The sequence below is a fragment of the Geotrypetes seraphini genome, chromosome 7 (assembly GCF_902459505.1).
Source record: "Geotrypetes seraphini chromosome 7, aGeoSer1.1, whole genome shotgun sequence".
In the NCBI taxonomy this organism is placed as follows: Eukaryota; Metazoa; Chordata; class Amphibia; order Gymnophiona; family Dermophiidae; genus Geotrypetes; species Geotrypetes seraphini.
This window is the reverse complement of record NC_047090.1, coordinates 149,865,085-149,887,327: the sequence shown is the minus strand read 5'-3', so window position 1 is coordinate 149,887,327 and position 22,243 is coordinate 149,865,085. Positions and strand designations below refer to the sequence as shown.

Below are 22,243 nucleotides of genomic sequence, written 5' to 3'. Positions count from 1 at the left end.
ATCTTCGGCCTCAAAAAATATGACCACGTCAGCCCCTATTACACCAAACTCCACGGGCTGCCGGTGGAGGCAAGAATCATCTTTAAATTCGCCTGCCTCTGCTTCAAAACCTTAGCAGGCTCCTCACCAATTTACCTATCTGAGTACCTTGAAATTGCAGGCCCCTCCCGCACTCGAAATACCTAACTGTTTTCTTTTCCCTCCCCGAAGGGCTGCCTCTACAAAAAATTCCTCAACCGATCCCTAGCATTCCAAGCGGGCAAATGGAACAAATGCCTCTCCACTCTCATCTCCAATTCCCCCCCCTATCAAACTTTCAGGAAGCTAACCAAAACTACCTTTTTGACAAATTCCTCTGAATGTTCCGATCCCCTCCCTCCTCCACCTCTGACCTCGACTCTCCCCCAGACTCTTTACTGCCGTAGGTTACACTTCTATTTGTAACACTGCTGTATGTAACTCATAGCAAACATTACTACTCCGAATATATTACCTACCTGCAAAAATTAACTTCTCTGTCAATGTACCGTCTAAAATGTAAATGTAACTTGATTGAAAAATTGCATTGTCTAAAATGTTAATGTAACATTAACGAAATTGTAACTTCGCTGTAATTGTACAGTCTCTTCTTCTGCTAACCGCATAGAACTTCCATGGTAATTGCGGTATACAAGAATAAAGTTATTATTATTATTATTATTACACTGCCTCCTTGAGATTCAAATCTATCTCATGCATATTTATTGTGGCTATCCTGAAAACCTGAGCTGCCCTTGGCTCTCAAGGACTCCCCTGCGCTAGTTGAATCTATCAGTCCATTATACTGGGATCGCATGTTCAGTAGCCAGACACTGAGAATGCTCATGAATACAAGCTTAACACGACTGTATCGTGAAGCCAGAGGGAATAAAGACAGTACCTATGCTCTACATTTACTTTTGCAAAATACTGCACCACCTTATTTAATCCCTCTGCACAAAATTTTGTTATCAGATGGGATTCTTCATTTGTTAACTTTGTATTCATGCAACACCTCCTGCAATCTCTTGCACTGCTGCAGAGGAGTGATACAAAATATTTGCCGTGCTACAGAAGATAAAATAAAAGTAAGTCCATACACAGTTGCGGTAAATAATTAACACAAAATTTATGTGAGAGCGAGACTTTCTTGCCTGAATTGTTCTCTTAGGGATGAATGTTCCAAAGCACTTATCCGGAAAACTGCAGCTGGCATCTGGAGAACAGCTATATCCAGATGCTATCTGAGAATTTTCAGTGGCACTGTACTGAGATATGCTGGGCCAGGGCAAGGTTGGAACATGAATGCTCCACCTACTGCAACTTTACAGATAGCTGGTAATACTCCTGAACTATCAGTATAGCTATGTAGAAACATTGAAACATAAAAAATGAAGACAAATAAAGACCATATGGCCTATCTAAACTAAACTAAACCTTAATTTTATAGACCGGTTCATCAACCAAAAGGTGCTCGACTCGGTTTACAATAATGTAAGTATAGTACATAAATATAGAAAAATGGAATCTAGAATGGCTTAGTTTCCAAAGTGTTTAGTAAACAAGAACGTTTTCAGAGCTTTCCAAATTAAAATGAAGGGGCCTGGACTTCTAAGTTAAAGCGGTAACTCATTCCACACAGCTCAGTTGTTTATATCTTTAAAAGGCATCTTAAACATGACCTCGATACAAATCCATTTATTATATCTTCCTCTCTCTTTGAGATCCAATGTACCCGTCCCAAGCTTTCTTGAATAAAGGTACATTTTTCGTTTCCACCACTTCCACCGGGAGGCCATTCCATGCATTCGCCACCCTTTCCGTGAAAAAGTCAATAAAGTCAGGATAAAAAAACAGATGTCCCAACTCTCCGGACTAGTTATCCGGACAGCTGCTAAATATCGCTGCTATCCATATAGCTAGCGCTGGTCTCTGCTGAATGCGTACATTCAACACTGCCACTTCTGCCAAAAGCACCACTGGATATATGTGAACAATTTAAATGCTGAATCTGACATTTAAAACAAATATTTGAATACTAACCTTTTAGCATTTAGATAAATTCAGGACAGTACTTAATAATTTAGCTTTATCTGCTTCCAGTTTTTGGCCTGTGGTCTGGGTTTATCATCTGTTTTTTATTCAAATATAATTATTGGACAGTCTTTTTCATTGCCGACCCACTCACCTCGCTGCTGAATGAACTCTCCTCGATCTCCTCAACTAAAGATGGCAGAAGGAACAGGGAGCCCCGCATTTTCAACTACAATTCACAAAAAAGACATATATAATCAAGTTTCTATCGAAAACAAATTCGTACTAAACTGACTTAATAAATTGAGGTTTTATTCAGTTAAAATAAATATCTACCGTATATACGTGACTATAAGCTGAGAAATTTTGGCTAAAAAAATGCATTTTAAAACCCCATGGCCATCTTATCTATGAGGATAAAAAAAAATTAAGCACCCCCAAACTTGTGGGCAGCATGATCTTTTCCCTGCCAGCCCACCACGTATCATTGCTATACTGCTGCCAGAAATAAACAGTGCTGTACATTAATCATGCTTGATAGAACTTACAATCTAATCAAAACAGATAAAGAGGGGTTAAGGAATTTCTCAAAGAGAGAATGAAAAACAGACATTGGTACTTTATAAATAAGTAGGAGTTAGGAGTTAAAAGCAGCCTCAAAAAAGTGGTCTTTTAGCCTAGATTTGAATGCTGCCAGAGATGGAGCTTGACCTGCATAGCTAGGCATTAGGTGCAGCAAGATAGAAGGACAGAGTTTGGAGTTGGCAGTAGAGGAGAAGGGTACAGATAACCAACTAACACTTACATTACGATCTTGTGACCACTATCTCAGGGTCAGAAATATTTTAAAAGCATTTAAAAGACAGGGAACAAACCTGGAAGGAACTAAAATGGTAATTGTAAAAACCCATTTCTAAACTGTCCAATGCAACTCCTGTGACATAACGATGAGCCAAAGATGACCTACTTAAACTTGTAGCTATGTATTTGTAACTACGACCTAACTGTATTAATAATGGTAATGATTTAACTATACTAGCAATTCCATTGACTGTCCATGTCAAACTGTTCATTGTAACTTTCTGGGTAACTGACCCAACCTCTTGTAATATAATCCAACCTTGAACTGAATAGGTAAATGCGGAATAGTAAACCTGATTTGACACAACATAACATAAGAGAGACTTACCAAATGAATGGAGTTCCCATGGAGGAGTGCAGGGAGAGATAAGAGAGGAGAGAGACTGAGGAGCTGCAGAGTGAACGCACTTGTAAGTCAATAAGAGGAGTTTGAAGTATATGCGGAAATGGATAGGGAGCCAATGAAGTGACTTGAGGAGAGGGGTAATGTGAGAATTGTGACACTGGCAGAATTTTGAATGGATTGAAGGGGAGAGAGATGGTTTAGTAGAAGCCCTGTGAGAAGTAAGTTGCTGTAATCTAGGCGAGAGGTGATAAGAGTGTGGATTAGGGTTAGAAATGATAAGTAGTAGTAGCAGTAGTAGTTTTTATTAAATAAATCTTTATTCATTTTAAATCTTAAAACAAGTACAATAATTCCATTTATCAATTGAACTTTCAAATACACTAGTAGCAGTAGTAGCTTTATCTCACACCTTTTTCAGTTCAATCTGCGGCTTTATTCCCATATAATATATATTTAATTTTAATGCTGGGCCATGTCCAGGCACAGATATTGAAGTGGTGGTTGAGACAGAGACTGTGTCTGAATTCAAGAAAGCGTGGGACAGGCATGAGGGATCTCTTAGAGAGAGGAAGAGATAATGGTTACTGCGAAGGGACAGACTGGATGGGCCATTTGGCCTTTATGTTTCTATGTTTCTATCTAGGTATATGCAGTCATGGAAATATAAATAAATAGGATGAAATATTTTTTCAGCTAACAAATAATTAAGCTATGGAACCTGTTGCCAGAGGATGTGGGAACAGTGGTTAGGATATCTGGGTTCAAACAAGGTTTGGGCACTTTCCTGGAGGAAATGGTCATAGTCTCCTATTGAACCAGGCCGGGGGGCACTGTTTGCCCTGGATTTGGTAGCATGGAATGCTGCTGCTATTTGGGTTTCTGCCAGGTACTTTTGACCCAGATTGGTCATGGTTGGAAACAGGATACTAAGTTAGATGGACCATTGGTCTGATCCAGTACGGCTATCCTTATGTTCTCATGCTAAAACATAGCCAGTTATGTGCAAAATTTAGTATTTAACTCATTACAATGAATTGAATAAAGACAGGAGTGTGCTTTATACAGTCCTATCTATGTGGTTTCTCAGCTGATTAAGGGCTGAATATTGACACTTAAATGGCTAAGTGCTAACTCCACTGCCCGTTAACCTGGGACAAGCGATTTAAACAGCCAAGAGCCATTTCTGGTCATTTAAATTGCTTTGAATATTGAACAGTAACATCTTTACTTGATATATCAGTAAATCAATTAACATCTCATTACATTAATATTTGTATATTTAAAGTGCTTTTGTTTGATTCGTTTATGTTTAAATTCACTGTATTGCACTGTTAACAATTGAAAACTAATAAAGATTTACAAAAAAAAAAATTCAATTAACATCTCAAAGCAGTTTACATATCAAGATCAGAAAGGGCTAAGCAATAACAATGATTAACCAAAGGAGGCCAGGAAACTTATAAAATAAATTCCGAGTATTTGTTGAGCTAAAATCTTTAAAATCAGCACCAAGCTTTGGTATATCTTACTCCCTACAATGCCTAGCATTTTCTGATCTTTGCCAGGAGATGCAGAACTATTTGGCTTGGCTGGTTTTGATTTTTTTTTTTAAAGAGAAAACTAGTGAGGAAGTTGTCTGTGATCATGCCTTGGTGGTGAACGGACCATATACTTCAATTCTAAACTCTTAGAAGTTGGAGAATGTCAAGAACCTGGTGGACAGGCAACTGAAGATTCCTCCTCCAGTGATACAAACTCCTACCAAGCTCGGCAGCCAGCAGCAGTGTACCTGGGCAACCACTGCCACTAAAACCTCAGCTGCCAGAAGTGGCACCTCAGGGACACTCCCGCCAACTGCCAAGCTTGGTAGGAGCTCTGGTACTGGAGGAGGAGGTCTTCAACTGGTGGGGTTGAAGTTCTTTGGGCATGCTCATCATTTTAAAAATAAACAAAGTCTCCATGAGACTTTAGTACTTTTAAGGCTCCCAGTTAGTGTCTTCATTATTTTTATCCCCACCAACTAAGGTATTTCTATTTTCAGTTGAGGGGGGTGCTGGGTGTATCAAGGAGATAAAGAATTTGTGTGTGGGAGGGAGGCAGATAGAAAATAAATTTCAGGCCCACCAACTTTTGGCTAAGGTCCCCCCAAAGTTGGCCATTTGGCTATGACTCTGATTAAACTCTTACTTTTTTTGTAGCTTTACCTATATCAAATCATAGAATTTACCTGTGGCTGATGCATATCTCTGTTGCTTAGGCTAATGTCCTCTGGTGATTGAAGAACTGAGAAGTCATCTTCTGTTTCCTGGTCTTCTTGCTGCAGAGGACTGAGAAGTTCCATCAATGAGGTCTGCATACACATCAACACCTCTTCTTTCCTCTCATTAAGCCTCTTCATCCGATCCAACACTTCATTATTTTCCTACGAAAACAAAAATTTCCTTTCATTACTAAAAAGTTGCATTTCTGGCGCATAAGACACTATAATTTAGAGTTTCAAAAAGATGAATGTTGAAAGAGGAGCATGTTGCTGCATTTCATGAATGTCAATATTTACAAATTCTGTATTACCTGGGTTTTGGCAACCAGTGAAGCTTACATATGTTTTCCAGTCTTTATCTTTTGTCACCTGGGGGTAATTCTATAAAATAGGCACAAACATTTGGGAGCAAGTGGTACAGTGGTTAGAGCTACAGCTTCAGCACCTTGAGGTTGTGGGTTCAAATCTCACACTGCTGCTTGTGACCCAGGGCAAGTCACATAATCCCCCATTGCCCCAGGTTCATTAGATAGAGTGTGAGCCTATCAGGACAGAAAGGGAAAATGCTTGAACATCTGAGTGTAAACCACTTAGTCTATAAGTGGTATATAATTACTAAAAATAAATAATAAATTTGTGTGTGCAGCATGCTGATTATGGACATAAAGTAGAGCCTTCTCTTATACCGGCCTTGCTCTCTGGAATTCATAATTCAATCATTTCATAATTTGTCTTATTCTGCTTTTCAGAGGTTACTCAAAACAGTTTTGATTCAACTTATGGACCCAAAAACCACTTATAAAATTGTGGGCTGTTGAACTAGTTAGTAGTTGGCCATGGTAATTTTTTTTTTTTTTTTAATCTTTGTATAATGTTGTATTGCTGTTTATTTTGTTGTAGTATGAAGATGTATTTGTAATAATTATACTTTTGGTATTGTACACTGCTTAATACCCATGTCAACAGCGGTCTATTAAAAATAATAAATCCAATCCAATATACATAACTTGCACAGTATGTGCCGTAAGCTTGGAACAAGCTGCCCGAATCCATACGGCGGGCTTCGACTGTGGCGGTGTTCAAGGCCCAGTTAAAAGCCCACCTCTCTGAGAGTGCTCTTGACTCCTAACTCCTCTCACCTCGGGTTCTGCATCCCCAACCCTAAATGTCATGTCTGCCTGTCCAAGTTAGATTGTAAGCTCTTCCAAGCAGGGACAAGTGTATGCCTTTCAGTGCTATATAAGTGATAAGTAGTAGTAGTAGTAAGTGCAGTATTTTGCAAGTAGTCATACATATATCTGACATCTTGGTAGAACATGGGCATGACTCACATGCATATAATTTAGAGTAGTTTAAGTTATGTGTGCATTGGCATTTAGGCACACAAACTTATGCCAGCTCTGTAGCTGGCGTAGTTGCTCATACCCAAGCATATACACGTATATTTATTTATTTATTTTAAAAATGTTTATACCGTCTAAAACTAAACGGTTTATGTGGCTTCCATACACAGTGTTAAAAATGACAGCAGAATAAAAACAAATGAATAATAAAATACTCATCTAATAAAAGTAAGGTTACATACAATCCTCAAGAAAATAGCATAGAGTGGATAGCAGGGCTCTTGGATAATTCATCAATTTTAGCTAAGTTAACTAAAAATAAAGGCGTCCACGAAAAGCTACGTCTTTAGTAATTTTCTGAACCTACCCTTTTCACAGCAGTTTCGTATTTGACCCACTAAGGAGTTCCAGAACTTAACTCCTGCACAACAAAAAGTCCTTTCACCTGTCTCAACAAGTCTTGGATTCACGGGCATCTTCAGTAAGGTCAAACTCACAGAACACAGAGATCTCATTGGTGTATATTACTTTTAAGCAATTCTGGGAAGTTTCCATACAGGAATCGATGACAAATCATCACTGCTTTATACTGGACTCTGACGGCGACCGGAATCCAATGTAATTTTTTGAGATATGGTGAAATATGGTCATATTTAGGCACACCCATTATCAAACGTGCTGCTACATTTTGTATAACCTGCAGTGCTCTAAATCTTGCTTTTGTTAGCTGGTTACTTTAGTATTTTGTAGAAGAAAGTAGGTGACTATTTTACTTTATAGAAAAGATGTCAAAATAGGCACATAAGAATAGAATTAACCCCCTCCCCCTGTACTCATCAGGATTTCATCATGCATGATTATTTTGATTATGTATTCTATTCCATGTCATGTCTAGGTCAAAAATACACAGGTATCCCATTTCTGGTTGAATTTCTCATACTAATTTTCCCCAAAGACTCAGAAGGATTTACATCATTAATCAAGTTACATCAAGTCCAAGTCTAAGGAGTAGTAGATAGCAATGGTTTATCAATATAGTCTCCCTTTTCACAGGTGTCATGCGGAAAAATCTTTTCCTCATGCGCATCTACTGCAAATGGAATAGTGTCTCTGTATGTCTCTAGTGAGACCCCAATTTGGAATATTCTGTACAATTCGGAAGACCACATTTTCAAGAGGATATAAACAGGATGGGGTCGGTCCCAAAAGGCAGCCACTAAAATAGTCAGTGGTCTTTGTCATAAAGCATACGGGGACAAAGATCTCAAAAGAAAGGTGAATTAACAGATATAAAAATACCTCAGACGCATAAATTCATGGTGGCAGGTCTCTTTCGGTTGAATGGAAGGTCTGAAACAAGGGGGGGGGGGGGTCATAGGATGAAGGTGAAAGAGGAAAGCCTCAGGAGTAATCTATGGAAATATTTCTTTATGGAAAGAGTGGTAGATGCATGGAATAGCCTCGGAGACGAGGACTGTATCTGAATTTAAGAAAGCACTAGGCAACCACAGAGGATCTCTACAGAAGAGGAAGAATGGACAGACTGGATAGGCCATAGTGTCATTATCTGGGACAGAACCTGCTCATACCCGGCTAACTGCAGCCATTATCTAGAGATTTGCATTTGCTGATACTATCTGTGGATATTTAATAGCAGGTTTTTTTGCCAGAAGACATACGAGGAGAGACTGGAAGCCCTGAATCTGTATACCCTATAGGAAAGAAGGGACAGGGGAGATAAGATTCAGACGTTCAAATACTCCAAAGGTATTAACATAGAACATAATCTATTCCAGAGAAAAGAAAATGGTAAAACCAGAGGGCATAATACGAGGTTGAGGGGTGGCAGATTCAAGAGTAATGTCAGGAAATTCTTCTTTACGGAGAGAGTGGTCGATGTGTGGAATGTGCTCCCAAAGGAGGTGGTGGAGAAGAAAACAGTGAAAGAGTTCAAACAAGCGTGGGATGAACACAGAGTATCCCATGTGGGATCCCTGAGAGGGTGGAGTTAAGAATGGGTCATTTGGAGCGGGGTCTCTAGAGCAGACTTAGGGGGTGGGTCTGTGGAGTGGGCAGACTTGATGGGCTATGACCCTTATCTGCCGTCATTTTTCTATGTTTCTATGATCTCTAATCAGAAAATAATGGGTATACATTGAAGGAACTAAGGCCAGTACTGGGCAGGCTTGCCAGTTCAGGATGGGCTGGGGAGGGTTTCGATGGCTGGGATGGTTAAGATGGGCTGGAGTGAGCTTAGAGAGAACCTAAGCACACTACTGGGAAGGGCTCTGGGTTTCTGGCCCAGAAATATCTAAGAAAAAAGACCATTTAAACTAAATTAATTTATGGAGCATATATGGTTGGGCAGACTGGATGTACCACTTGGGTCTTTTATCTGCCGTCATTTACTATTTTACTCTCCACCTAATTCTGTAAACTTGTGCACCCAATTTTACTCTTAGTGTTCAAAGTGTCAGTTGTGCACATAATTTAATTAGCTGCTAATTGGTGTTAACCAATTAATGCCTATAATTTGGCATTAATTGGTAGTAATTTCTACTAATTAGCAGTTACACGCAAAACTGTAAATTGGGTGCGCAAAATCCATTGCGCACAACTTGCAATGGGATGTGGCCGTGGGAGGATCAGGAGCAGCTCCAGCATTTATGTGGGTGGGTACTAGAACACTACCAGTTAGGCGCTTAACTGCCCACATTTAGGCAGCCATAAGTGACTGTGCCTAAAATTAGGCTCACAAATGCACACTTACACTAGTGTTGTATAAAAGTAATTGTATGTGCAATTGCAACTATAGAATTGTGCTCAGTGCACCTCATCACGGCACCCACTTTAGGCGAGCTGTAAAGATTATCACTTATATGGATAGCGCTGTTGAATATTCTTCCAAACCACCCTGGCACTATCTGGATAGTTGCAAGAGTCTTTTTTTTTTTTTTCCTTTATTACTTTTTTATGCAAACTGATAAAGTATAAAAAATAGGAGGAAAAAGCCTAAGAACATATAAGAACATAAGCAATGCCTCCGCTGGGTCAGACCTGAGGTCCATCGTGCCCAGCAGTCCATTCACGTGGCGGCCCAACAGGTCCAGGACCTGTTCAGTAATCCTCTATCTATACCCCTCTATTCCCTTTTCCAGCAGGAAATTGTCCAATCCTTTCTTGAACCCCAGTACCGTACTCTGCCCTATTACGCCCTCTGGAAGCGCATTCCAGGTGTCCACCACACGTTGGGTAAAGAAGAACTTCCTAGCATTCGTTTTGAATCTGTCCCCTTTCAACTTTTCCGAATGCCTTCTTGTTCTTTTATTTTTTGAAAGTTTGAAGAATCTGTCCCTCTCTACTCTCTATGCCCTTCATGATCTTGAAAGTCTCAGATAGCTTTGGTCAATAGTCTTTCTCAAACCCCACCATGTTTTGTGAGCCATGTAGCCTGGTAGAATTCAAGAAGAGCGCACTGCTTGAGTTGCCAGTTTTTCTCAGTTAAGTAATCTTTAAAAATACAGTTTGTTTATATTGGGTTATTTTACATTATTTTATACTATGTTCCTTGAAGCAGTGAAGCAAAACTCTGGCCATTGTTGGACATTTCAAAAGAAGCTGAGAAGCTACCAAGTAAATTTGGAGTTAAGTAAATTAAACTCTGGTTTTAAGGAAAAAAAAGTTTAAAATAAAAAAAATTGGACTGAGACAAGGAGGTTTTGAATGACAATGATAATACTTGAGCCCCTATTGACTAAAGCTGTCTGAATTCGTTGAGGCCTTTTCCTCCTATTTTGTACTTTATCCGTTTCCACAAAGAAGTAATAAAGAAAAAAAAGAAAAAGAAAAATAGAAAGAGACTTGCAGCTGTTTAAATATAAAGTGGCGTTTGCCTTTCTGATATTTGACAAGTGGTCAGTATTCCACATTCCTTCCATTGTGATTTAGGTGATACTATCTGAACAGTCTGATACACAATTCAAATTTAACCCAAGACCTCAAACACCCGTGGCATTATGGTGTAATTTTTCGTGCCTTTGCTGGGGTGAGATGCTCATCATCAGTCTTGTCTTGAATATATTATTCAATACAGGCAAAATTTCTTTTTAATCAATCTTATGTGATCAACTACTTAATTAAAGAAGAACACTTATCTTTTAGCCCAACGGCTACCCAGCCGTTTCACTGCTTTCTTCAGGGGCTATTACTCTTCAAAATCTTACCTCTGCCTTTTTTGAGCTTTAGAGGTGGAACTTGTAAGTACGCTCTTCTCACACCACAAAAAACCTGTGTCAAATACAAATCCAAGTTGATAGTCCACATATACCGGTATTTGTCCTACTGGTGGGACAAATATATGTGGACTATCAACTTGGATTTGTATTTGTTTTTTTAAATATTTTTATTGTGAAGAATGATAAATAAATCATCTTTCAGAACATCACCATCCACAGTTTTTTGTTTATATCATGTAAAAAGTGTGCATCCATTTTTAGGTAATCTGCTTTATATATAGGCATTCTCACCTTGAGTACTGCGTCCAGGACTGGTCGCCGTATATGAAGGACACGGTACTACTCGAAAGGGTCCAGAGAAGAGCGACTAAGATGGTTAAGGGGCTGGATGAGTTGCCATACAGTGAAAGATTAGAGAAACTGGGCCTTTTCTCCCTCGAACAGAGGAGATTGAGAGGGGACATGATCGAAACATTCAAGGTACTGAAGCAGATAGACTTATTAGATAAGGACAGGTTGTTAACCCTCTCCAAGGTAGGGAGAATGAGAGGGCACTCTCTAAAGTTAAAAGGGGATCGATTCCGTACGAACGTAAGGAAGTTCTTCCAGAGAGTGGTAGAAAACTGGAATGCTCTTCCGGAGTTTGTCATTGGAGAAAACACCCACCAGGGATTCAAGACGAAGTTAGGCAAGTTCCTGCTGAACCGGAACGTATGCAGGTAGGGCTATTCTCAGTTAGGGCGCTGGTCTTTGACCAGAGGGCAGCCGAGTGAGTGGACTGCTGGGCACGATGGACCACTGGTCTGACCCAGCAGCGGCAATTCTTATGTTCATAGGTATAATTGGGGTGAGTAGAGGTGGAGTTGAAACATACTGTATGTGCACTGAGTACAAGCAGGTGTATCAGTTAAATAAATTTACCTGTGATGCAGCACCACTATGAATAAAAGATATATTTTCTGATTGCTCTTGGAGATTTTTAGAGACTTGTTTTAACTTCTCAAGTTCCTGATCCAGCTCCGCAACTTCTTTTGCAACTGGCTGCAACAAGACAGGAAAATGTTATTTTAGTATCTGCTAACCTGTTACTACAGTAACATTTAGAAAACACAGCATTTTGGGCATTTTGGGGCTCATTTCTGAAAGAAAAAGATGTCCAAGAAGTGGCAGAAAGCGGCAGATGGACATTTTTGTTGGCAAAATGTCCAAATTGCTATTTCTGAAACCCATTTTTAGATGGTTTTCTATGTAAATCTTATGCAGTGCATCTAAATCTCAAGGGGATTAGGAAGGCCTTATGATTTGAAATTATAATGGGAAATTGTCCGGAGCAAAATTGGACATTTCAGGCTGGACTTGTTTAAATAACAAATACATGCCGAAACGGTGGCCAAACTGTTCAGATGACTTCTGGAGGAATCAAGGTACAAACCCCCTCTTACCTTCACCAGTGGTCACTGAACCCCACTCCCCCTCCACCCCCGCCATTACCAGTCAAGCTTCAGATGTTATGGTCAAATAAACCAAGCTTCAGATGTTATGGCCAGTCCTAGCAGAGCAGCAAGCAGGCCCCTGGAGTAACCTAGTGGGTGGTGTAGTGAACTATAGAGATGGGGACTCAGGCCTATACTCACTCTAACCAATACACTTGTTGTAGAACATATGAGCCTTCCAAAACCCACCAAAAACCTACTGTACCTACATACAAGTGACACCTGCAGGCATAAGGGCTAATGTTGTGGTGTATAGTTGGATATAGTGGGTTTTTGGTGGGGTTTGGAGGGCTCCCCATACAATGTAAGAGGGTGATGGTGAGATGTGTCTCTGGGACCTTTTATGTGAAGGTCATTACAGTGTACCCTAGGGTGCCCCAATGCTCTTCTGGAATGTCTGTGTGGCCAGTCTACTATAAATGGTGGCCCTCATACATCTTAATGGCTTGTTTTTGTGCATTTTATTCCTTAGATTTTTTTTCTCCCAAAAATGGTCTTAATAGATAGACATACTGAGCACAGAAACATCTAGTAATAGGACATTTTCGAAACAAAAAGTTGGGACATTTTTCTGGTTTGAAAATGACCATTTCCTCTCCTGGATTTTTAGACTTTTTTCCCCAAAACATTCAAAATCAGATTTAAATATAATATTGAAAATTCTCCTGTATATGAGAAAGAGGTATTTGATTTTTTTTTTTTAACTCTGTTGCTGCCACATGAGAATGACTTATTTAGTTAGGTATGTTTTCATGGATTCTCCCTCATGCCAGTGAATAAAATCTAATCTAATCTTCTATTTCTGCGTCGCTCATACCTAGGCAGGCTCAAGGGGCAAGGAGGGAAAAGGGTGGGAGGTGGGGGAGGGAGAAGCTTGAATTTAGGAGTAATGTAATGAGAACAAGTTTGTCTTGCGCTTGTGCATCGTGTGTGCATCAGTTTTTTTAACTCCTTGAATACCAGCATGACACCTTGCTATTACTCTCTCTTGAATACCGGGAGATGTTGAGCATGGTTGACAGTTTGCAGCATCCCCAGGAATCTTGCAGCTCCAGCTTCAGAAGATGCTGCTGACCCACTTGACTACTAGGTGGTCATTGTCTTAAATGGCAGGTGCATTGTATAAGCAATGACACATAAATATATAGGTCGATATTCAAAGCAATTTGACTGGCCAGAAACAACTCCTTGCCTGTTAAATTGCCTGTTCAGAGCTAACCAGTCATTTTTAGTGGTATTAATTGATTAGCGCCACTGAAAATGGTTAGCACCCAACTAAAAATGGCTATTTTGGGGGTGCTCTGGGAGTGGAGTCAGCACGTGGCCAGTTGAGCATGGCGAGAACTGGCCTACAGTGTATCTAAGAATCAGACACAAACAAATAGATAGTAGTAGCAGTGAGGCTGGCCAGGTCATGCCATAGGTGGCAAGAGAGAAAAATAAATCCACAAGTCTGATGAAGAGATGGATGATGGAGATGACCTAAGAAAAGAAATAACACAAGTGGAATGTTACAGAAAAATAAATTTGATAATGTGAATGGAAAAAGTACCTCAATCAATTCATTGTGTTTCTTGGTTATTTTTTCTAATTCGGCCATGCATTTCGAGAGTCTAAATGTTTTTCTAAAAACTGGCAAGGAACGGATTCCAGGATCAGGAACGGTCATAATTGCTTTGTAGTCCTCTAAATCAGCAATCATATTTTTCAAGGAATCAATATTTTTCAGAATAACCTGAAATGAAAAAGCTAAATATACTGAAAAAAGGTACAACAAGTAATTCCATTTTAAAAAATCCAGTATAATTATCCCATGTGTAAAAAAGTGAATGCAATGATCATAACACATGCACTTTTACAGGACCCTAGTGTAGGTGTCTGGGGGCAGGTTTTAGCAAAGAAAAGGTGGTGTCATGATTTACATGCATGCTTCAAAGCAGGTATAAATGGCTGTGGGTTGGTGTTTTATACACACACAAGCGCCTATAGGGGATTTCATAATCAAAACTTTAAAACGTCCAAAAACCAGCCTAAGTTGGCACTAGGACGTTCTATATAAGAATTAAATTAAATTAAAATTAATAGCAGGGATGTCCAAGTGCCAGTAATCAAACCCAACTTTCTGGATGTGCAGTAGCACTTCTAAGCTGCTGTGTGTCCAGAGAGCAAAGGGGCATCTTGGGAGGTGTGTTGTGGGCGGGAATCAGGCAGGCTTCAATCTGAACATACCCCGGCCATAAACAAAACTTTCCTAGAGGGAACTTAGATGCCCGCAGTTAGACCTGTTGGATTTGCACAAAGGTGCCCAAACTGACAAGAAGTCCACTGGAGGATTTAAGGCATGACTCCCCCCCTTACTCCCCTAGTGGTCAAGATCCCCTCCCCCCCCAACCCATAGGATTCCCATTAGCTGATCACAGCAGAGGAATATCCATCAGCTGAGCTGGTTTCAGGGATTCCTGGTAGCTCAGCTGATGTGGATTCCCCTTACCAGGATGCTTTGTTAACTATGTTTTGCCATCCCTGTCAGGCAGTGTGGTGTTTAATAAGTGGTGAGGTTTCAGTTTAGAAAAACTCATCTCCTAAACTGAAACCTCACCACTTATTAAGTTATATGTTCCCTCTGTTCAACCTCGGTGTAATATGTTGTCCTCTTATCTATTTCTCATGTAATAAGTTGTACCCCCCTCTTCTTGCATTCTGTAATTCGCTGATTGTCCAGCCTTCTTTGATGTGAACCGCCTAGAAGTCTTCTCGACTGTGGCGGTATAGAAGAATAAAGTTATTATTATTACAATGCTACCTCCTGAGAGTGTGGCACAGGGGTTGGAGCTGCAGGTTGTGGGTTCTGACATGCGCTGCTCTTTGTGACCTTGAACAGGTCACTTGGTCCCCCAATACCCCGGGAATGTTAGACAGATTGTGAGCCCACCGGGACAGACAGGATAAAATGCTTGAATTCCTGAATTAATTCATGTAAACCATTCTAAGCTGCCCTGGGAGAACGGTATAGAAAAATTGAATGAATGAATAAATAAATATAGCTAAGGTTCATACTCACCTGTCCATTTTTAAGACGTTGTAAGGGAGAAAAATCGACATCTGTTGAAGACAAGATAGTCTTAATCTTTGAAACCTGTTTGTCCAAGGCTTTTACTTCCATTTCGATAGCACCCACTTCCTAAGGTTTAAGGACATGAAAAGAAGTAGATGTCGATTATATACACATCATTGGTCTGAGTCACGCAAGCTTTTCTCTTATTCTGCGATTATGGAAAAACTTAGGACTAGACACTCAAAAGATCTAAACACCCTTTGACCAAGCCACGCTATCAAGCAGCGTGAACTAAATGCCAAGCCCCCCATAGAAACAGAATGGGCGGCTTGGCATTCAGCTCGCACTGCTCGGCAGCGTGGCATGGTAGAAGAGGGGGTTAAATAGCTAGGCACTTAGATCTGTCTAAATCGGCGGTTCTCAACCCCACTACTCAGGAAACACGCAGCGGGTCAGGCTTTCAGATATACACAATGAATATGCGAGAGAGAGTGATTTGTACACAATGGAGCAGCATGCAGATTTAGCTCATGAATATTCATGGCGAATATCATAAAAGCCACGGTGGCTTGGTGTGTCCCGAGGATTGGACTGAGGACCCCGTGGGCTAGATAAACATTCTTTCTGTTCAGCTACTAAATTTAGGCCTCGAAAAATGGGTGGGCAGTTAGGTCAGGGCTGAGACATGATATACTTAATTTAACTGCCGAAAACTAAGTACAGGAACACCTGCTCTGAATCTAAGGCCCTCTTTTACTAAGGTGCGCTAACCGATTAGCACATGCTAAACGCTAAGGTGTCCATAGACTAACATGCATGCATAGGCGTTTACCATCATTAAATTGATTAGTGCGTGCTAAACGCTAATGCGTGCATGTTAGTCTATGGACATGTTAGCGTTTAGCGCGCGCTAATCGGTTAGCGCACCTTAGTAAAAGAGGGGGTAAGTTTAAGATCCAATGCTACAATCCCTTCCCTTCCACCAATTCACGTAATTTAAAAAAAAAAAAAAATCCTGGTACAGTTTTCCTCATCTCTGACATTCCTCATCTCTACCACCAGCAATCCCACTTCATCTCTACTTATAATTGCAGAGGGCCGTCCTTCTTTGCAGGAAGGATGGATGTGATCTTCCCTCTTCCTGACTTGCTTTTTGATGTCTTTTCCCCTCTCCTCTGGCGAGAGGAATTCAATCCAGTTTCATACTGAGAAGGGTACGAGCAGGTCCCTCCAGGAGAATGTTACACTTCTGTCAAACACATGCTCCAATTTAAATCTCACAAATGAAAACCCAAAGATCAACTGGATCTAAAAGTTATAATTTTACAGTGCAAGTACAGAATCAGCCTCTCTCTTATACCCCCTCCAAGTACACATGCCCCACGGCTCTGATTTTCAAAATTCCTCTAATCAGCCTCCCTCCACTCATGAAGCTCTCTCAACTCCCCTTCCCTGGCTTCTCTCAATCACCATCCTCTTCTCCCTCCCCCCCCCCACCCTCCACACACACAGAGCACACATCCTATATAGCTATTTTTCAGTCCTGGATAGGAGGGTGTAAAATGGAGAATTCAAACAAAAATCTCTTTGCTTCTTGGTCCCTGTGCAGAATTCTGCATGGGAGAGGAATGCAGTTTTCCCTCAGGAGTAATATGTGGAAGCTGCTGAGTGATGGCTTTAGTGAAATGCCAGGGGATCTGTGAACATCCCAGCCTGAAAGCAATGTTACTTACCGTAACAGTTGTTATCCAGGGACAGCAGGCAGCTATTCTCACTAGTGGGTGATGTCATCCGACAGAGCCCCGATACGGACATCTTGCAAGCATGTCTTGCTTGAAGAAACTCAGAAGTTTCGAGATGCCCGCACCGCGCATGCGCCAGTGCCTTCCCGCCCGATGTACCGGGCGCGTCTCCTCAGTTCAGGTAGCTAGCCTGAGAAGCCAACCCAGGGGAGGTGGGTGGGACGTGAGAATAGCTGCCTGCTGTCCCTGGATAACAACTGTTACGGTAAGTAACATTGCTTTATCCCAGGACAAGCAGGCAGGTATTCTCACTAGTGGGTGACCTCCAAGCTAACCCCAATGGGATGGTGGGAGAGTTGGCAACTTAAGAGAACAAATTTTGTAACACTGTTTGGCCAAACTGTCCATCCCGTCTGGAGAAAGTATCCAGACAATAATGAGAGGTGAATGTATGAACCGAGGACCAAGTGGCAGCCTTACAAATCTCCTCAATCGGTGTCGATCTGAGGAAGGCTACAGAGGCTGCCATTGCTCTGACCTTATGGGCTGTGACCTTACAGGGAAGGGATAATCCAGCCTGGGCATAGCAGAAAGAGATACAAGCCGCCATCCAGTTGGAGATGGTGCGCTTCGATACCGGTCGTCCCAACTTGTTTGGATCAAAGGAGACGAAAAGTTGAGGAGCAGTTCTGTGTGGCTTTGTGCGATCCAAGTAGAAAGCTAGAGCACGTTTACAGTCCAGAGTGTGCAAAGCAGATTCTCCAGGATGAGAATGAGGCTTTGGAAAGAACACCGGAAGCACGATGGATTGGTTGATGTGAAATTCAGAGACCACTTTAGGTAAGAATTTTGGATGAGTACGGAGAACCACCTTGTCATGATGGAATACGGTGAACGGTGGATCCGCCACTAGGGCCTGAAGCTCACTGACCCGACGAGCTGACGTGAGGGCCACTAGAAAAACCACCTTCCAGGTGAGATACTTGAGTGGAGCCGTGTTGAGAGGTTCAAACGGAGGCTTCATAAGATGAGACAGGACAACATTGAGATCCCAAACCACAGGAGGAGGTTTGAGAGGAGGGTTGACATGAAAAAGTCCTTTCATAAATTTGGAAACCACAGGATGAGCAGACAAAGGTTTCCCTTGTAGAGGCTGATGGAAAGCCGCAATAGCACTCAGGTGGACTCGTATAGAGGTAGACTTGAGGCCAGACTGGGACAGGTGTAGAAGATAATCCAATACAGAAGATAGGGAAGCTCGCTGAGGTTCCGTGGCATTGGAAATACACCAGGAAGAGAATCTAGTCCATTTTTGGGAATAGCATTGTCGAGTAGCAGGCTTCCTGGAAGCCTCCAAGACCTCCCTCACTGCATGAGAGAACTGGTGAGGAGTTATGTTGAAAGGAACCAAGCTGTCAGGTGGAGGGACTGCAGATTGGGATGAAGTAGTGAACCTTGATGTTGAGTGAGTAGTGAAGGAAACACTGGAAGAAGTACTGGCTCCCTGCTGCTGAGTTGAAGTAGAAGGGAGAACCAAGGTTGTCTGGGCCACCGAGGAGCAATCAGAATCATGGTGGCATGGTCTAATCTCAATTTGACTAGAGTCTTTTGAATGAGAGGAAAAGGAGGAAACGCATATAGGAAACGTTTGCTCCAATCCAGCAGAAAAGCATCTGCCTCTAGGCGATGAGGAGTGTAGATCCTGGAGCAAAATTGAGGCAGCTTGAAGTTGTGGGGGGCTGCAAAGAGGTCTATCTGAGGTGTCCCCCACTGAGCAAAGATCTGATGAAGGGGGTCGGAGTGGAGCGTCCATTCGTGAGGTTGAAGTAGACGACTCAATTTGTCTGCCAAGACGTTGTCCTTCCCCTGAATGTAGACTGCTCTGAGGAAGGTGTTGTGGCGAACCGCCCAATCCCAGACTCGAAGAGCTTCCTGACAAAGAGGGGCCGAGCCCGTGCCCCCTTGTTTGTTGACATAATACATGGCGACCTGATTGTCTGTGCGAATAAGGACCACCATGTCGTGAAGCAGATGTTGAAAAGCTTGGAGAGCATTGAAGATGGCCCTGAGCTCCAGAAGATTGATTTGATGGAGTCGTTCCGCACTGGTCCAGAACCCCTGAGTGCGAAGACCATCCAGATGGGCCCCCCATGCATAGTTCGATGAATCGGTCGTTAGAACTTTCTGATGGGGAGGAGAATGAAACAGCAAACCTCTGGATAGATTCGAAGAGGTCATCCACCAGAGAAGAGACTGCCGTAGAGCAGGAGTGACCACAATGTGACGAGATAACGGGTCGGACACCTGAGTCCACTGAGATGCCAGAGTCCATTGAGGGATCCTGAGATGTAGTCTGGCAAAAGGCGTCACATGAACTGTAGATGCCATGTGGCCTAAAAGGACCATCATGTGTCTCGCTGAGATGGATTGGCGAGAAGACACTGACTGGCAGAGTAGAAGGAGAGCATGTAAGCGTGGAGGAGGAAGGAATGCTCGAAGTTGAATGGTATCCAGGACAGCCCCTATGAAGGGGAGAGACTGGGTGGGCTGAAGATGGGACTTTGGAAAGTTGATCTCGAAGCCCAAGCTCTGCAGAAAACAAATGGTAGTCAAGGTCGCCGAAATGACCTTGGGAGCGGACGGGGCCTTGATGAGCCAGTCGTCGAGGTATGGGAACACCTGGAGACCCATGTTCCGGAGTGCAGCGGCCACCACTACCAGACACTTCGTGAAGACTCTGGGCGACGAAGATAGGCCGAAGGGAAGCACTCGATACTGCAGATGCAGATGTCCCACCCGGAATCTGAGGAACTTGCGGGAGGCCGGATGAATCGGGATGTGAGTGTAGGCCTCCTTGAGATCCAGAGAGCATAACCAATCGTTCTGCTCGATTAGGGGATAAAGAGAGGCAAGGGTCAGCATGCGGAACCGTTCCCTGACCAAAAACTTGTTGAGGACCCGAAGGTCCAAAATGGGACGCAGATCGCCCGTCTTCTTCGGGACCAGGAAGTACCGAGAGTAAAACCCCTGGTTTTGTTGATCCACCGGTACCGGCTCGACGGCCCGAAGCCGGAGCAAAGCCTGAGCTTCCTGGAGAAGAAGAGCGGTCTGTGTGGAGTTGGAAGGATACTCTGCCGGGCAATCAGATCGCAGGAGGACAGTGAGGAACTCCAGAGCGATTTGTGTCGGTTACAAAAATGGGCGGAGAAATGGCAGATGAAGTTCAACGTGGAGAAATGCAAGGTAATGCATTTAGGCAGTAAAAATAAGGAATACGAGTACAGAATGTCAGGTGCAACTCTGGGGAAAAGTGAACAAGAAAGAGATCTGGGTGTACTGATAGATAGGACCCTGAAGCCGTCGGCACAATGCGTGGCAGCGGCAAATAAGGCAAATAGAATGTTGGGCATGATAAAGAAAGGAATCTCGAGTAGATCGGAGAAAGTTATAATGCCGCTTTATAGGGCAATGGTCAGACCCCACTTGGAATACTGCGTCCAACATTGGTCTCCCTACCTAAAGAAGGATATAAAACTGCTGGAGAGGGTGCAGAGACGAGCAACTAAACTAGTGAAGGGTATGGAGAAACTGGAATATGAGGATCGACTTAAAACACTGGGATTGTTCTCCCTTGAGAAAAGGAGACTGCGTGGGGATATGATCGAGACCTTCAAAATACTGAAAGGAATTGACAAAATAGAGCAGAGAAGATTATTTACAATGTCCAATTTGACACGGACAAGAGGACATGAAATGAAGCTAAGGGGGGGCAAGTTCAGGACTAATGTCAGGAAGTTCTGCTTCACACAGAGAGTGGTTGACATCTGGAATACTCTCCCAGGGGAGATTATTGCGGAATCGACAGTCCTAGGTTTCAAAAGCAAACTAGATGCATATCTCCTTGAGATAGGCATATAAAGATATGGTTGGCTATAAAATAAGCCAGGTGAATACCTAGCAGGGCCTCCGCGTGTGCGGATCGCCGGACTTGATGGACCGAAGGTCTGATCCGGAGATGGCGCTTCTTATGTTCTTATGTTCTTATGTTCTTAGGATGGTCCGGGGGGACCCGTTGGAAATGAAGAGAGTATCCCTCTCTTACGATGGAGAGGACCCAGAGGTCCGTGGTGATCGCCTCCCATCGATGACAAAAATGATGGAGGCGACCCCCTATGGGAAAATATGGGGTAGACAGAACGAGATCGGTTATGCTCCCTGGAGGAGAGTCAAAAAGGCTGAGTAGCCTTGGGAGCAGCCGGCATCTGAGGCTTTTGCTGAGTCTTCTGAGGCGGCTGTCGCTTTGCAGGCTGTCTCGCAGGAGGGGCCTGCCTCGGTTGATAACGCCTTTGGTAGATTATAGGCGGTCTAGAAGGACGAGACTGTTGTGGTTTAGGCTTAGGCCTCATGATAGACTGGAAAGATTTTTCGTGGTCTGACAGTTTTTTAGTAACAGTCTCGACAGACTCATCGAACAGATCCGCTCCCGCACAAGGCACATTTGCAAGTCTGTCTTGGAGATTCGGATCCATATCAATGGTGCGAAGCCAAGCCAGTCGACGCATGGCGACCGAGCAGGCCGCAGCACGAGCCGAGAGCTCGAAAGCATCATAGGAGGATTGCATCAATTGGAGGCGCAACTGGGACAGGGTCGCCACCACCTCCTCAAACTCAAACCGAGCCTCAGCATCGATGAAAGGTGTGAACTTGCGGAGTACCGGCAAGAAAAAATCCAAATAGGACGAGAAGAAAAAATTGTAATTGAGCACTCGAGTCGCCATCATTGAATTTTGATAGATACGTCTACCAAACTTATCCATCGTTCTCCCTTCCCTGCCAGGAGGCACGGAAGCGTAGAC

General features: G+C 42.6%; 1 protein-coding gene across 7 annotated transcripts in view; it reads right to left on the bottom strand.

Annotated features, from left to right (window-relative positions):
• Positions 1-22,243, bottom strand: part of SYNE2 (spectrin repeat containing nuclear envelope protein 2) — a 654,322-nt gene that overhangs the window by 294,525 nt on the left and 337,554 nt on the right. For all 7 annotated transcript variants that reach the window (XM_033952730.1, XM_033952735.1, XM_033952736.1 and 4 more), the window contains 5 exons: positions 15,652-15,771; positions 14,143-14,325; positions 12,019-12,138; positions 5,487-5,681; positions 2,207-2,281 (listed from right to left, as the gene is read on the bottom strand). In XM_033952730.1, the coding sequence (XP_033808621.1) occupies positions 2,207-2,281; positions 5,487-5,681; positions 12,019-12,138; positions 14,143-14,325; positions 15,652-15,771 (693 nt within the window). The remainder of the gene's footprint in view (positions 1-2,206; positions 2,282-5,486; positions 5,682-12,018; positions 12,139-14,142; positions 14,326-15,651; positions 15,772-22,243) is intronic.